Source organism: Poromitra crassiceps (genome assembly GCF_964638095.1).
Source record: "Poromitra crassiceps genome assembly, chromosome: 1".
Classification (NCBI taxonomy): domain Eukaryota; kingdom Metazoa; phylum Chordata; class Actinopteri; order Beryciformes; family Melamphaidae; genus Poromitra; species Poromitra crassiceps.
In genome coordinates, this window is record NC_139623.1 from 38,038,513 (window position 1) to 38,055,492 (window position 16,980).

The following is a 16,980-nucleotide window of genomic DNA, read 5'->3' on the forward strand; positions in this document are numbered from 1 at the left end:
CACAAGCAATACAAACAGAGAAATACATTCATACATGGGAGAACAATTTAGGGGCAGTTACAATGATCAAGAGTATTTTCCTCTCGATCTTTCAAAATGGCCTTAAATTCCCCCAAAGTTACCAGCTCTGATAACTTCAGGTCCTTCTGTAGATTATTCCAGGACGAAGGGGCGGCATATTTGAAGGCCTTTTTGCCTAATTCAATACAAACCAATATCACCACTGACGTGAAACATGAAAGTAAATAAAAACTGATCAGGAGCGCGGCTGATTAGGTCACTTTATACATGTTGGTTATAAAGATAAATCAGCTGCTAAAAAACCGTGAACTTTTTATTTTATTTTATTTATTTATTTATTTATTAGGAGTTCAAGCCCCGAAGGGGCTGAAGTCCTATTGTTTTTGTGTGGGTTTATTGTCGTTTTTGTTGTATTTGTTGTTCTTCTTCTTGTTCTCGTTGTTCATCTGCCTCAACGCAAATTCCCGTGAGTTGGTAAATCGCAGAGACCTGAAATTTGGCACAATGACAGATATTGGTGGCTAATTTCTGCTCAAGAAATATTTTTCAAATCGGCCTGAAGGTGGCGCTATAATTAAAGGTTTTACATTAAAGGCCATAACTTCCACGCCGTTTGTCAGATTTTCAAGAAAGTTTTTTCCACATATTCAGGTGAACCTGCTCTACAAATTTGCCTCAAGGACCCTCAAGGTCCGCCTGGAAAGTTTTTGAAATATTTTTGAAAAGTTTGGAAAAGGCCTTCCTGGCCGATTTCCACCAAAATCGCTAGGAAGCAGCTATGGAGGAAGCTCTACAATCCTGATTTTTGGATTTTTTTCTACTTTCGTTTCGGAGATATTAACCCTTAAATTTGTGAGAGGGCGTGGCCTCTCAGCTAAATTGTTATAACTTCATGACCGATTAAGGATTCCTCACGAAACTTGGTGGAGATGTTCGGAGATCATCACAGACCATCTGTGTCAAAGTTTGTGCAATTCGACCAAAAGAGGGCGCCATAAACGCCAGAAATGTGTGTGGCCTAACACAAAAAAGGTAAACTCTGCACATGTTTGTCCAATGATTGCGAAACTTGGCAGATATATCAAAGAGGATGTCCTAGTCAAAATCAGAAGTTTTGTCATCATTGGTGAAAGTGGGTGGGTACATGATGGGGGTACATCACCCAAATATGTGATATTAATTTTGTTACAATAGCGTTCGCTCAAATGCTAATGTTAAACAGTATGTGGATGGACAATGCTAAGGCCATTAGCGCCATGTTCTGGGTTGTACAGTAAAATAAGAACACAGATTTTGGTGGTAACCTAACCTAACCAAAAACGTCCGCCTTGTCATATTTTTTGGGAGGGGGGGGGGGGGGGGGGGGGTTGACCCAGGGGCCACACAGAGTGAGGTTGGGGGCCGCATGCGGCCCGCGGGTTGCCAGTTGCCCACCACCTGCTATAGATGTGCTTTGTAACTTGTTTTGAAAAGCGCTATATAAATAAAGGTATTATTATTATTATTATTATTATAGATAGACGTTTCGCTGCTCTGTCTGTTTGTTTCTTTTTGTAAAGTTGTCCTTTGTACTGACCTCCTCTGCATAACAAAGGGAATCCTGGCTCAGTTAATGACATCATTATGCAACTCTCTCCTAACATTGTTTAGTTCTGAGCTCAAATTAAATGGCAATCAGCTCTGGGAGACCTTACTTTTGTGATACACTATAGAATAAAACATGAAAACATGCAGTTTTTTAATTATAATTTTTTATTTCAATAGATTTACTTGAATGAAACATCTTATTTAAAAAGAAAGTGAAAAATATTATTGCAAAAGCAGTTTAGGCTATATAAGATGTTATTAGGCTATTCTGCTGGTTTACAAACTGTATTATAATTTTCCCTTTAAATGGTAAAATTTTAAATTAGTGCAATTAAGAAAATTGTTGAAATTGAAATTGTGTTATTTAGTCCAACATGATGAGCCCAGCTAAATAAATTAACTCTCTGTGCTAAATATAATATCCAAGCTCGTTGTCTACCTTGGCGGCTGTGTCAGACTGAGAAGAACATTTAAATGAAAAAGCTGGACCATCATGTATGATCTTCATGGTGGAGAGGAGGAAAAAAGGCAAAATATGGACATAATCAGAAGTTGAGCCAAATAATATCTTCTCTTGTAATGGGTAACACCAGTGTTATCAGTTTATTAACCGGCAGGAAAGTTCACACACTGTGGCAAGCCTAATACCCATCGAATAAGTCAGTCATAATTGCAGCTGTAATGTTTCTATAATAATTCAAAGGTAATAATGGACAAACAAAAAAGCCAATCACTGTATTTTTACTCATAGCCATTACTATGTGTTTATTTGCATATGAGGCGAGGAAGTGAGATCTGGTCAAAAGAAGCATTCTGGAGACACATTCTAATGCCAGGTGTGAACAGACGTACTTAGAGCTGACCACTTGTGATCGGATCACATCACTCAAGACGCATGTTAATACCAGATTTGAACAGGCCCAATGACTAAAACCTGTTTGGAACTACAAGCAATAGTTCGCCAATCTAAACACTAAACAGATTGAGGCTGTTACTCTCACATAGCAACATAAAGCAATTTGTAGTGACTCAAATAATTGCACTTAAACAGCCCAAAAAGTACCTGAGTGAAACCCAGTTTGATGCGTCTCTGTTTGAAGGCCTTGGCAAACTGCTCCAGCTCTTCCAGATCGCTGGGCTCTTCCTGCTGTGGTACTGCCATGTGCTTGGGCATCTGCAGATGGCTCATGTCCATGTGGTTCTCCATAGATGGTCCTGCCAGACCAGAGCGACTCATAGCCTGGACCAGAGAAATATCACACATTAATCTCATTGTCAATCTTTAGTTCCCTGTTGTTTTGAAAGTGACCAAAATTATCATGGTTATCAGTATTAGAGTCCTGCACGGCCCAAACGTTTGTACTGTATACATGTAAGGCATTTCCTGTAACAATGCAGATTGTAACAGCTACTTTCCTTTGGTTTTCCAGAACCACACACATACCAAGTAGCCTAAACCCTGGCCTAAACTTGTGCATGGCTGGTACAATTTAAAATCAGGCAGCCACTTTGGCTGACAACAGGCTCAACGTGCTGCTGTACGCTGGCTGGCGTACATCAGCGATGTTTGGTTGTTGAATGAATTTGTTCATCATACAGTAGCCTAGGCTACACTAACCTATGAAAATGTTCTTTTAGGCTAGGAGGAGCTGAGTGGAAATTCCTCCCCTCGCCTCATTTCAATCCAGGAGGGGTGGGTGTCACCTGAAAGCACACCCCAGGACGGGAATGTGGCAGTGCTGCTTGGCTCTGTGTGAAAGCAATTTCTGTGGCGAGGCTGCCGTCTTTGCGGGCCTTCTGAAGTGCAATATTTTGCGCGATCTGTGTATGAAAGCGGCTTCAGGCTCTGCCCAGTCTGACAATGACACAATAATGTATTTTTTCTTCAGCGAGCATAATGAGCCCTACCCGACCCGAGCCCTAATTGTTTATTTAAAAACCAGGCCCTACCCGACCATCGGGTCTGAGGTCCCACCGGGTTTGGGTCGGGTAGCAGACCTCTAATCAGTATTATCACGGTATTATTAAAATATGTCCAAAAAGCACTGAAATCATTACTAACTTTGGTTGATGCACATTATTTAAAGTGTTTTTCAAAGCACGGTAATCAAACATGGTTTTAATGATAATTAAAATTTGAAATGGTAATAATAACTGTCAGGAATTTTATCATGGCTTACCATTAAATCGCCAAAACAGGTAATCATTTCATACCTCTACAGTAGTTTATAGACTTTACAGAGGCTGAGACAGGCAATCGGCACTACATAACCTAAATGCACATGACATAAAAAGCTGCAACAAAGGAACACTAGATTTAGCAAATGCACAACATAAACAAAGTGTGTTCCTTTGTTCCAGTGCATTGTTGTTGTTGGGATAAACACTTGACCTGAGCCCTATAGGCTACCACAAAGCAAGATTAGTGGCTTAGCGAGGTAACTTCAGGTTTAACCCTAGGTTTGCCGTACCATGACGCTATTTAACTTCTTACCGAGATAGATCACCATATCAACTTATCCTCTATGGCTAACCTGCTCTGTAGCAGGCTAAGTTCAGAGGATAAGATCAAAACGCATGAAAGAACCACCTTCTTACCAATCAGCTCTGTGGAAACAGCGAGTCGCCATTCATATAGGATCCCCATATGAAAAATAGATTGCATTCAAATGGAAAAAAAAATGTCTCCTGTTGAATTAATCGAGGACTGAAGCCTTGCACTTGTTGCAGGCTACATAATTAAATTAAGCCCTAGTTACCACTTTGGAATATGTTTTTATATATTCATTTTTGTGCTCCCAAGTAGGCTAGATACGTTTGACCCCGCCGATCGATTGCAGCTGAACGGTGAGTGGAGAAATATCACTAAACCGGTATAAAAAGGTTACATAAACGTCTCCAAAGCACACGGTGCCATGCGCGCAACGGAGCTGAGGCTAACGTTGGTTTGGACATGGTCATACATGCCAGAATAGCCTACTACATCTAAGCAATTTAATATGGGATCGCCTGCACACAGATTATTCATATCTAGGCTACTCCTGCATTTTGCAGCTGCAACTGTGTTGCTTTTGGCCTGTATGATGTGATTGAACTTCATATTATTTCCAGCATAGTCCATGAAATATGGAGAGATGCGACTCTGCTGTCAATATGTGACCACCACACATATTTATAGGCTATCAATGAAATCTATGCCTGCACCGTGTCGATTCAGTTCAGCAGCCTTTTTTTATTTTATTATCATTATCTTTTTTTTCTTTTTTTTTATAGCCTATTATAGGAATTATTCCATCAGTGCGACCAAACACATCATGAGATTATTATTATTCATTGAGCCTAAATGGTTCAAATACGCCTACGGATTTTGGACATTTAGACTGAGATAGACACATTGGGCTCTATTCTCCCACAGGCCATCGGCGCTATTACGGGCCTTAACCGCAAAAAAACGTGCCTTGCGCCTGTTTCGGCAAGATAGCAATAGGCTTTAGGCTGCCAAATGCGCTTTAGGCCGAATGGGCGTGGCGCAGTCCCAAAGTGGGCGTGTCGGCGCTAAATACCAGCCTAGTGACATCTTGGGACCTGGCCTACATTTAGCGCTTTGCGCTTTTTAAAAGCAGGCCTATTCTGTGCCTTCACTGCTTCTTCTCTGTCACCCTTCTCTCTCTCTCTCTCTGAGTTCCCAGCATGCATTGTGTTTCTTCATTTCGCTACTAAATAGCCACCAAATGAGCCAAAATAGATATAAAAGGTAGTTCTAAATTAATGTGTAATGGTAACACAGCCTGCCATTGTCAACATTTCAATATTGGACCAAATAAAACATCGAAATGAAAACACCACCCTATGTGAAACATATATGTCCTCCTGGGCCTATATATACCCCTTGTCGAGTTAACGTGATTTAGAGAAGTAACAGCGGAACGCGCTTCGGAACGCGCTTCTAATGGCATCTGCTATACTGTGATGTCCCTCCAATAACTTGGCCCTATTTCACATTTAGTTTTACAATAAAAACACATTTATGCAATGACTTGACATAATGTAGGGTATATTTATGTGCATCATCCTTCCTGCAGCAGGCGAGAGAAAATGATATCTTTCTGGACAAACTTTCACCAATCTAATAGGCTATATTTTTCTAGCTGATGCATAGAACATTATTTTCACTTTGATCTTGCTATAGTGTAGCGTATTTACATGCTTGCAGTATTGAAACTGCAGTTAGATTGGTTTGAGAAGCATAATAATATGGAATAATAGCCTATAATGCAGACAGACAGGCTGGATGAAGGGAGGGGGGGGGGGGGGCAGAGCGTTTGGCTTTCGTCTGGTTTTGCGGGATCACTGGAATTGGAGCTAAAAAGGCAAGCGTGCGATTCGTTTATTGCACTTATCCAATGAGCATGACGGTGCATAATTTTACGCCTAAAAGGCGTGGTTGTAATGCTTTGGGCTGCATCTAGCGCCAGCACGACGATATCAAGTGCGCCTGTCCACGCCCACTGCTTTGATCTGCGCCTGCCGCTCGGCCTAGAAACTGCGCCGATGCAACGATAGGGGCCAGTACCTCCACTCGCAAAAAAGACATGCAGGTTTTATTGAGTTTATTGAGAAGGTGAATTGAGCTGCTGTAGGATACGTGGAGGCAGAAACCGCTCTTCAAAGAAATGACTGATGTGAATAAAAGCGGTAACTTTAGACAGTCATTCGGGAACAGACTAATAATATCCAATGCGGATTTTGATTCTGACATACAGTAAAGCTTCACTTTGATTTGTGCTTGAGGAAATAGGCGTGTTTGGCGCTGTAAAATATGGAGCTGTCCATATTGCATTGTGATTGGCTAGTTGTTAAAAACCACGCCTCTTTCGTGTGCATGAGCTCCTGTTCACGAGCATTTTCATGTGCACGCACTCTCCGCTGGATTAGGAAAAACCTGGATCAATTTACCGAGTTGAAAACCAGAGTCATGGTACTGGTTAACTAGATTGCAATGAGCTGGTTAAGCCAAACCAGATCAAGGGACAGATCCTGGATCGGCTTATCCTACATTCGTGGTATGGGCCTCTGCACAAGATCATATCCAGTGCACTGTTTGCCTAGAACTCTCATTTGCATCCTTTCAACATTAAGATCTCTGGTTGGCACATTCAATTTTCACGGTAGTTTCTCCAAGAATGCTTGGTACGAGGCCTGACATGAGGGAAAACATAATAGTAAACATGAAAACGTATAGGCTATTTATTTAGGGTCTATGCCAATTACTAGTCATATAATTTGTATTGCTCTGTGTTATAGTAGTCAGGAAGTTGCCTGGGTTTACCTGTGGAGTCAGTGCCAGTCCAGGTTGATGCTGTAGAAGACTAGACTGACTCTGGCTGGGAAGTGACAGCAGGTTCTGTGGCAGAAGGCCTGCAAAGGAAAACAGCACACTGTTTTGTTCAATAATCTGTGTTCATCGACATCTACAGCATGTATAGCTTGACTATCAGGCGCTCAGTATGTTTTAGCCTTGAAACAACCTAGCAAGTCTTACAGTGATGGATTAAAATCTCTGTCTAAAGCAAAACATTTACATTATAGTAAACATGTCCCCCACCAGTGATGTAGATCCACCCTTGTGGTTAGTTCCATTCATTGTCAATGCTGCAGTGCCCCCTAGCGGCACAAAGTCAATGTTACAGTGTGACTAACAAATGGATGGACGGACAGAGACCGACTCATAGTCCCCCCCCTATGGTGGGGGACAATATTATTAGTCCCAAATCATGAATCATCATAATGAGTTCCAATAGCTGATACAGGAGGTGTGCTTATAGTCCAGGCATTTTACCCCAAAGTTTGGGTCAACCTCTCACTAATTGCAACAAAACCAAACTCAATGGATTTTGTGTCCTCAAATGTGTTCTAAATGAGAGAGAAAAATGTTAAGGAATAAATGTGATCGACGATCGTACCAAAACGGACACTACAGGTGAATAGGTTAAACATTTTGATTAATAGATATCACCATGAAATGTTCCCAGTAGATTACTTACATTTAAGATAATTGTTTAGCATCAAAACTTTTCTGAAATTGCATGGTTAATTGTGTAAATGAGGCATAAATACTGTATGTGCTAATTTGCATACATTTCCAGAACAGAAATCCGAACATTGGATAAAGCCAGATTCAAAATTCTTGTTTCATTTTGTTGACATATTAGAGCCAAAGGGTTTTACAGAGGGATCTTTGGATATATAGTTTTTATCACTCCATAAATACTGTCAACATTCATAAGAAAAAAAACGATTTATTTTTAAATAATATGTTATATAAATCAGGCTATCAATGATATATGAACAAAACAAATGTGTTGGGAAATAATCTTTTTCAAAGCCACACCTCCCATAACTATTCAAGACAAGCCTGGGGCCCATACCACGAATGAAGGATAAGCAGATCCAGGATCTGTCCCTTGATCTGGTTTGGCTTAACTAGATCATTGCTACGTAGCTTCTGTCATACCACGAATGTAGTTCTCAACTCATTAAGTGGATCCAGATTCTTCTAATCAAGTTGAGAGCGTCACGCGCATGCATATGAAAATGGTCGTGCACAGGAGGTGCCTGCAAAAGAGGCGTGGTTTTTAACAACTAGCCAATCACAATCCAATATGGACTGCTCCAGCTTTTACAGCGCCAGACACGCTTATTTGCTCATTAATTCAAAGCGCAAATCGTGAAGCTTTACTGTATGTCAAAATCAAAATCCGCGTTGGATATTATTAATCTGTTCCCGAATGACTGTCTAAAGTTACCACTTTTATTCACATCAGTCTTTTCTTTGAAGAGCGGTTTCTGCCTCCACGTATCCTACAGCAGCTCAATGCACCCTCTCAATAAACTCAATAAAACCTGCATGTCTTTTTTGCGAGTGGAAGTAATGTGTAATCTATCTCAGTCTAAATTTCCAAAATCCGTAGGTGTATTTAGACCATTTAGGCTCAATGAATAATAATGATCTGATGATGTGTTTGGTCGCACTGATGGAATAATTCCTATAATAGACTATCAATAAAAAAATAATGATAACTAGAATGTCTACATTTCCTACCGAAAATGTAATTGTGCTTGCTGTCCTCGCCATGCACCGCCTGGCTTGCAAGGTCCCTGCCCATGCAGCTAGGGGGACTAAGTAGTTATGGGTGTGCCTAAGCAAGTAAAAGTACTTGGGAGTAGAAGTACTTGGTAGGTGGGGAAGTCAGTCTGGTTGTAGCCTACTAGAGACACACAGGCCCAATCCCAATTATTTTCTTAACCCTCAATCTTAACCCTCAAGCTCAACCCTCAATCTTAGTAGCCCTCAAAACTAAGTGTTAAGGGCTATCTTGCGACTTTAAAATGGGACAGGCCTTAAAGGCAGATACGTCTTCAGACTGTGGGGGGCAGCAATACGCCAAAGCTCCGTCCAGTCTGTCAATTCAAAAGAAGAGGAAAAAAGCATCCCTACAAATGTAAGTATTTCCTTGATAATATAGATGTAGAAATTATGATAACCATTGTATTATCTTAGTTTAAATGTCACGTCCTAACACAATTGTTGTTGCTAACTATCGATAGTCAGTAGCCGTGCTGGTGCGGTCAAGCCATATTATTATTATTATATTATATTATAACATTGCTAACGTTGCAACGTAGCCGAGTTAACACGGTCACCAGTTAAACCGAAACATGTTATCGGCACTGCTGGAAGCATTGTCCTGCAGTTTCACAGCTCTGGGAGGCTTATTTATAGAGTTACCAACTAGTGAAACTGCAGGAAAATGCTTATCAGGCCATAAGGAGCTCAAGTAATGTGGTCTTCTTCATTGTAGTATAACTGCCTAATTCAGCCTTTCCCTGCACTTACACTAGTTGGTAACTATAAATAAGCCTCCCAGAGCTGTGAAACTGCAGGAAAATGCTTTTCAGGCCATTAGGAGCTCAAGTAATGTGGTTGTCTTCATGGGTTAGGGTTAGGGTGAAGGCTGAATTAGGCAGTTGCCTAATTCAGCCTTTCCCTGCACTTACACTAGTTGGTAACTCTATAAATAAGCCTCCCAGAGCTGTGAAACTGCAGGAAAATGCTTTTCAGGCCATAAGGAGCTCAAGTAATGTGGTCGTCTTCATTGTAGTATAACTGCCTAATTCAGCCTTTCCCTGCACTTACACTAGTTGGTAACTCTCTAAATAAGCCTCCCAGAGCTGTGAAACTGCAGGAAAATGCTTTTCAGGCGATTAGGAGCTCAAGTAATGTGGTCGTCTTCATGGGTTAGGGTTAGGGTTAAGGCTGAATTAGGCAGTTGCCTAATTCAGCCTTTCCCTGCACTTACACTAGTTGGTAAGTCAAATTTTACATCTAGTAGAAGGTGCCTTGAAGTTACGAAATCAACGATGGGGGCGCTGAGCAATGTACCCTTTTTTACATGAAATAGTTACAACATCAGATGCTCATAACTCCTAGGAAAATGCCTTAAACTGCATGAAACTTTGTGCGTGAAGACATCTCCTGACATATATTCTTCTGTTTAAAATTGGTGAAATTTGGAGCCAAAAAAAAAAAAAAAAATGTTTTTGCCTGGGGCTCCCACTTGTGGCAGGGAGGGAGAGGAATGACTGTAGTAAGTGATTTCATACTCTTACAGATGGAGGAATGACTGTAGTAAGTGATTTCATACTTTTACAGATGTTAGTTAACACCCCCAAGTTTATACAAACCACAAAACCCAATCAAAACCGATTTTCACAGTATGGGAGCTTTAATTTAATGCTTTTTTTGCCTACATCATCCTCTCTACCCAACATGCAACACTCCTGCTCAGAGTTGCTCTTAAGCTCTATTTATCTGGTCAAATCTCATCGGATTCCTGTTTCCAGTACACTTTTAGCATTTGGTTTTTAACAGAGAAGAGCTGGAGCTGCTCAAAACATACGGTATGCAAATGAGAGTGAGACCATGAGTGATATACCCACTGTGATACAAGTATAGGTGTGTCTGATGTCTACATAATAGCGGTGCGTCAAGTCAAGTGTCAAGTGTCATACAAGAAGGAAGGCTGGCCATAATGACAATGAATCCGCACTTCCTGCCGCCCTTCAAAATAAAACAATTTAGAAGGGACAGGTACTGAATGCTGCTATAGCGTCCCCTAAAGCCGAAATGACACAATATTTCTCCTATAGGCTCAGAGTACATCCGTCCACACCTGTACCAAGTTTGGTTAGCATCGGACGATCTTTGTGAAATAGGCCCCACCCACAGAACTGTGGAAGTCGATTATATTGCAACGGTGCGTTTTTTTTCAAAAACTTCCAAATCAGTGTTGTGCAGGACAGTCCCCACATGATGTGTGCTTTGGTTTTGTGAAGATTGGACAAAATTTCAAGGAGGAATCGCAAAAAAACTGTTTTGGACAAAATGCAAAATGGCGGAAATTCTAGATATACGGAAATGGGCGTGGCCTAGATGAGTAGATGCGGAAGGACCCAAGGAATCCTGGGAAAAAATAAGTTAGATGATAGACCCTACGGTTCAAAAGTTATGGACCAAAAGGTAAGGAGGGCTGTTATAGCACCACCATCTGGTCGATTGGTGTCATTTTTTCGGGGATAGTAAAAGACCCCTCTGGTCAATGGGGAAAAAAATGGCACTTAATGGCGAATAGCGGCCAAACCGCTTTCACAAACCCTTAGCAAAGTCATAGCATACATGTCCTCAATGAGCCGGTCATTTTGAGGTCTGGCATGTCTATGTCGTGCGAAATATGTGGGAGTTATTACGCGACAAACTTTGTGGCAGATATAAGAATACGACGATTAGGAATATCAAAGATTGTGCCTTGCTTTCAGCAAGCACAATAATAAAATTAAAAAAGGCTGCTGAACTGAATTGACATGGTACGTGCAGGCATTGATTTCATTTATAAAAAATAGCCTATTTTGTGGTCACATATAGGCTATTGGCAGCAGAGTCGCATATCTCCATATTTCATACAAGGACTATGCTGGAAATAATATGAAGTTCAATCACATCATACAGGCCAAAAGCAACACAGTTGCAGCTGCAAAATGCAGGAGTAGCCTAGATATGAATAATCTGTGTGCAGGCGATCCCATATTAAATTGCTTAGATGTAGTAGGCTATTCTGGCCTGTATGACCATTTCCAACCCAACGTCAGCCTCAGCTCCGTTGCGCACACGGCACTGTGCATTTTGGAGACGTTTATGTAACCTTTTTACGCCAGTTTAGTGATATTTCTGTATAGGCCTGGTCCCAGACAGTTGTGTTGGTTAACCATGTTGACTACAGACAGTTGTGTTGGTTAGCCATGTTGACTACAGACAGTTGTGTTGGTTAGCCATGTTGACTAGTACAGACATTTGTATTGGTTAGTCATGTTGATTAGTACAGAAAGTTGTGTTGGTTGGCCATGTTGACTACAGTCAGTTGTGTTGGTTAGCCATGATGACTACAGACAGTTGTGTTGGTTAGCCATGTTGACTACAGACAGTTGTGTTGGTTAGCCATGTTGATTACAGAAAGTTGTGTTGGTTAGCCATGTTGATTACAGAAACTTGTGTTGGTTAGCCATGTTGACTACAGACAGTTGTGTTGGTTAGCCATGTTGATTACAGAAAGTTGTGTTGGTTAGCCATGATGACTACAGACAGTTGTGTTGGTTAGCCATGTTGACTACAGACAGTTGTGTTGGTTAGCCATGTTGATTACAGAAAGTTGTGTTGGTTAGCCATGTTGATTACAGAAACTTGTGTTGGTTAGCCATGTTGACTACAGACAGTTGTGTTGGTTAGCCATGTTGATTACAGAAAGTTGTGTTGGTTAGCCATGTTGACTACAGAAAGTTGTGTTGGTTAGCCATGTTGACTACAGACACTTGTGTTGGTTAGCCATGTTGACTACAGACAGTTGTGTTGGTTAGCCATGTTGACTACAGACAGTTGTGTTGGTTATGTTGACTACAGAAAGTTCTGTTCGTTAGCCATGTTGAGTTATTTGGTTAGCCATGCTGACTACAGACAGTTGTGTTGGTTAGCCATGTTGACTACAGATAGTTGTGTTGGTTAGCCATGTTGACTACAGACAGTTGTGTTGGTTAGCCATGTTGACTACAGACAGTTGTGTTGTTAGCCATGTTGTCTAGACAGTTGTGTTGGTTAGCCATGTTGACTACAGACAGTTGTGTTGGTTATGTTGACTACAGAAAGTTCTGTTCGTTAGCCATGTTGACTACAGTTGTGTTGGTTAGCCATGCTGACTACAGACAGTTGTGTTGGTTAGCCATGTTGACTACAGACCGTTGTGTTGGTTAGCCATGTTCACTACAGCCAGTTGTTTTGGTTAGCCATGTTGAAGTTGTGTTGGTTAGCCATGTTGACTACAGTCAGTTGTGTTGGTTAGCCATGTTGACTACAGAAAGTTGTGTTGGTTAGCCATGTTGTCTACAGACAGTTGTGTTGGTTAGCCATGTTGTCTACAGAAAGTTGTGTTGGTTAGCCATGTTGACTACAGACAGTTGTGTTGGTTAGCCATGTTGTCTACAGAAAGTTGTGTTGGTTAGCCATGTTGAATACAGACAGTTGTGTTGGTTAGTCATGTTGACTACAGGCAGTTGTGTTGGTTAGCCATGTTGACTACCGAAAGTTGTGTTGCTTGGCCATGTTGACTACATAAAGTTGTGTTGGTTAGCCATGTTGACTACAGAAAGGTATGTTGGTTAGCCATGTTGACAGACAGTTGTGTTCGTTAGCCATGTTGACTACAGAGAGTTGTGTTGGTTAGCCATGTTGACTACAGAAAGTTGTGTTGGTTAGCCATGTTGACTACAGAAAGTTATGTTGGTTGGCCATGTTGACAGACAGTTGTGTTCGTTAGCCATGTTGACTACAGAGAGTTGTGTTGGTTAGCCATGTTGACTACAGAAAGTTGTGTTGGTTAGCCATGTTGACCACAGAAAGTTGTGTTCGTTAGCCATGTTGACTACAGAAAGTTGTGTTGGTTGGCCATGTTGACTCAGTAACAGAGAAACTCTACCTTGGTGGCTGCTCTGGCTCTGGGACAGCAGGAAGGAGGAGGGGGAGGACAGATGAGACGGTGGCATCAGAACCAGCTGCTGCATGGTGTGGAGAGAGGCTAGCTCCTGCGGGCAAAGCAATAATTACAACACTTAAAAACAAAACAAAACACTGCAATATTACTTTCTACTCACTAGCAAAATTCACAAATCGAGGGTAAGCTTGATAATTAATTGGCCGTGAACACTAGCTGACACAGGAGAAAAGGTTCTTGTTAATAAGGAGACGAATGCAATAACCCATTTGTTTCCTTATTAACAATAACCTTTTCTCCTTTGTCAGCTAGTGTTTTTAACAGTAGTGGTCATGTTCACTGCGAAACAATTAACAAGCTTACCCTCTATTTTATTGTACTGTTGTCTTTTGTTGTCTCAATTATGTTTTAGGTAAAAAAGGGGGTTAATAAGGGCACGTGTGGTTGCAGATATTTTACCTGCCTCCCCTCATTTCTTAGTATTAAAATAATAACCATTCTTTGAAGAAAAGATTGTGAAAGCACTTTACATTACAGCTCGGTAACAACATGGTACAGTATTGGGTAATAGTGTGATAATAAATAAGTAATAATTAGATAATAGCTTGGTATTAACACTGGCGGCCACTATCGGGGTCGGCAGATTGCTAGCTGGGAAGTGTTTCCAGGTAATCCCTACGTCTCTAGATGTTTGGTTTAATCTAATAATACCATGAAATTAAATGTCCCCATTATTACCCAACATGTCTGACCCTGTTAGCCTATTACATCAATTTCAGTCCAATTACCCAGCTATACCCATTGTTAATGCCAAGCTATTACCTGGTTATTACGCTGGTAAGTACATGGAACTATTCTTTATTCTCACACATATTCATTATCATGTTGTTACCAAGCTGTAATGTAAAGTGCTACCAGGATGGTATAGCTTAGACAACATGTAGTATAGATGCTATTGATTGAGGCTCAGGTTGTGTATGTCCTACCCCAGTCAATTGTCCCCCAGGCACCGGAGAGCCCTGTGTTAGGTGGCATGTCTTCAGTGAGGTGACAGAATGGGGCGAATCGTTGATATCCTCTGTCTTTATCTGAGGCACCAAAAAGCACAGCCAAACATTTCATACTTAAGTCATACATACATACGTTTTTGCCCGTGATCAGTTTTAGTTAAACAAGTTGGCTGGCGTTAAGTGCATGTGAAGTATTGCAATAATCTGAGGGATACATGGGCATGTTTATGTCTGTCTGTCTGTGCGTGTGTGTATGGAGGGAAAGTGTGCACACATTCGTGTACACATGCTCAAGGACCAGTTTGGTCACTACACTTTTAAAACAAGATACAAAGAGTGATAGACGCTCACCCTCCCCTTGGGCAAGCCAAAATGCAAATTTCCCCCGCCCCCCCAAAACCCATGGCACTTCCTGTAAACAGCAGCACTAAAAGACAAGCTGTCCTTTGCCAAAAGGAATATTTGAAGAATTAGCCAAATAGCTGGAAACTATTTGATGTCTATCAAAAGTGATGTCAATAATGTGCGAGAACAGTTGGTTTGTCCCGAGGATATTAGTAGTCAAGGAACTCAGCCTCAGTTTTAAGTCTAGCATAAACAGTGCTGATAGTGGAGTCGGCACCTTTAATATGGCTTCAGGCTCCGATATTCAAATTGAGCTTCATTATCAAGTCTGTAAACACCTTACATCTGTGCAAGATATTCAATTAGTAGGACATCAGTATATATGTAAACGCCAAACTTATATTCTTGTGAATTATTTAGATATACTTCTTGGTGCTTCTCCATCCATCTTCTCAAACCCTGTGCAGCCCAAAAAGCATCACTCCAAGGGAGCATTCAGTTTAATGTATTTGTCAAATATTAGAATATAAAACCAGTTTTAGGCCATGTGTGTGATATATATACGTACAGTGTGTGTGTGTGTGTGTGTGTGTGTGTGTGTGTGTGTGTGTGTGTGTGTGTGTGCGTGCGTGCATGTGTGTGTGTATTTATCAGAGATGCTCGCAAGTCATTTTCTGTAAGGTCAAGTCTCAAATCTTTGAGCTAGAGTCCAAGTCAAGTCTCAAGTCTTTTAGCTATGGTCCAATTCAAGTCTCAAGTCTCATATGGATGAGCGTTCTATCATCTGCTGCATGCCATCCAGTCTGCTTAGAACACTGCATAGCTAAAACTAAGGGATTCAAAGCATGTAGGCTACTGTATTATCCACACTCCATCTATTAGCATACAGCATCAGCATTGATTAGTTGACATTATTATTAATATACCTTTCCTTAATGTTAATACACACAAAAATAAAGATTGTTCAAGTCCCAAATCTCAAGTCCAAGTCAAGTTTCAAGTCTTTGAGGACAAGTCTCAAGTCACTGTGTGTGTGACTTAAGTGCAACTCAAGTCCAAGTCTCAAGTCCAAGACCCCATCTCTGGTATATATATATATATATATATATATATATGACCCCAAGGCATATTTGGGATATATATATGGGCCATATATAGTATATATACACATATATATATATAGTCATATATATAGGGCCAGAACCGCGTTCCGGCTTCATCAAAAGCTAAGAGTGTTTTCGCCTTCTATTTGTTAGCTCATAAAACTGTCTGCTAAGTGTTGCTTTGCCGCTGTGCAATAGCCTCTACTAGCTTTTCTTGACCTCTCTCCTCAGATGAGGAGTTTTCATTCTGAGATTGACTAGCTTGGCTAGCCGCTAGCGTTCAGCTTGCACCGTTACACGGGGCACGGTGGCTCAGTGGTAGAGCTGTCGCCTCACAGTCAGAAGGTCCTGAGTTCGATTCTCGCCTGGGACACTGTGGTTGTGTTCCCCCCCATATCTTCAGTGCCTACTGCCCAGGTCGGGTATCTCGTCGTAAGGGCCTTTCTCTCTGTGTGGAGTTTGCATGTTCTCCCCGTGCTCCCCCAGGGGGTTCCTCCGTATATAACCCCCCCACTAAAAAACATGCAGAAGATCAGATCGTCATCGTCATCCGACCAGTGACGACAACATCCGAAGTTGGTCCCCGGGCGCTGTACGAGAAAGCGACCACTGCTCCTGGCCTGCCCCCCGGAGGAAAGGACATGCCTGGATGGGTTAAATGCAGAGGACACTTTTCACCGGCCACCGTCAGCATGAGTGTGTTGTGGCCGCATGCATGTATTGTGGTGTTCGTGTGACAATAAAAGACGGGGCTTGTCCCGTTACGAGAGTTTTTACGAGAGAGTTATGCTCGCTTCCCCGTGTTGTACTCAGGGTAGA

General features: G+C 41.4%; 1 protein-coding gene across 1 annotated transcript in view; it reads right to left on the bottom strand.

Moving 5' to 3' along the window:
* Window positions 1-16,980, bottom strand: part of pou2f3 (POU class 2 homeobox 3) — a 46,390-nt gene that overhangs the window by 17,314 nt on the left and 12,096 nt on the right. The window contains exons 4-7 of the mRNA XM_083636470.1: window positions 14,690-14,791; window positions 13,689-13,794; window positions 6,938-7,026; window positions 2,672-2,848 (exon numbers count right to left, since the gene is read on the bottom strand). Coding sequence (XP_083492596.1) covers window positions 2,672-2,848; window positions 6,938-7,026; window positions 13,689-13,794; window positions 14,690-14,791 — 474 coding nt within the window. The remainder of the gene's footprint in view (window positions 1-2,671; window positions 2,849-6,937; window positions 7,027-13,688; window positions 13,795-14,689; window positions 14,792-16,980) is intronic.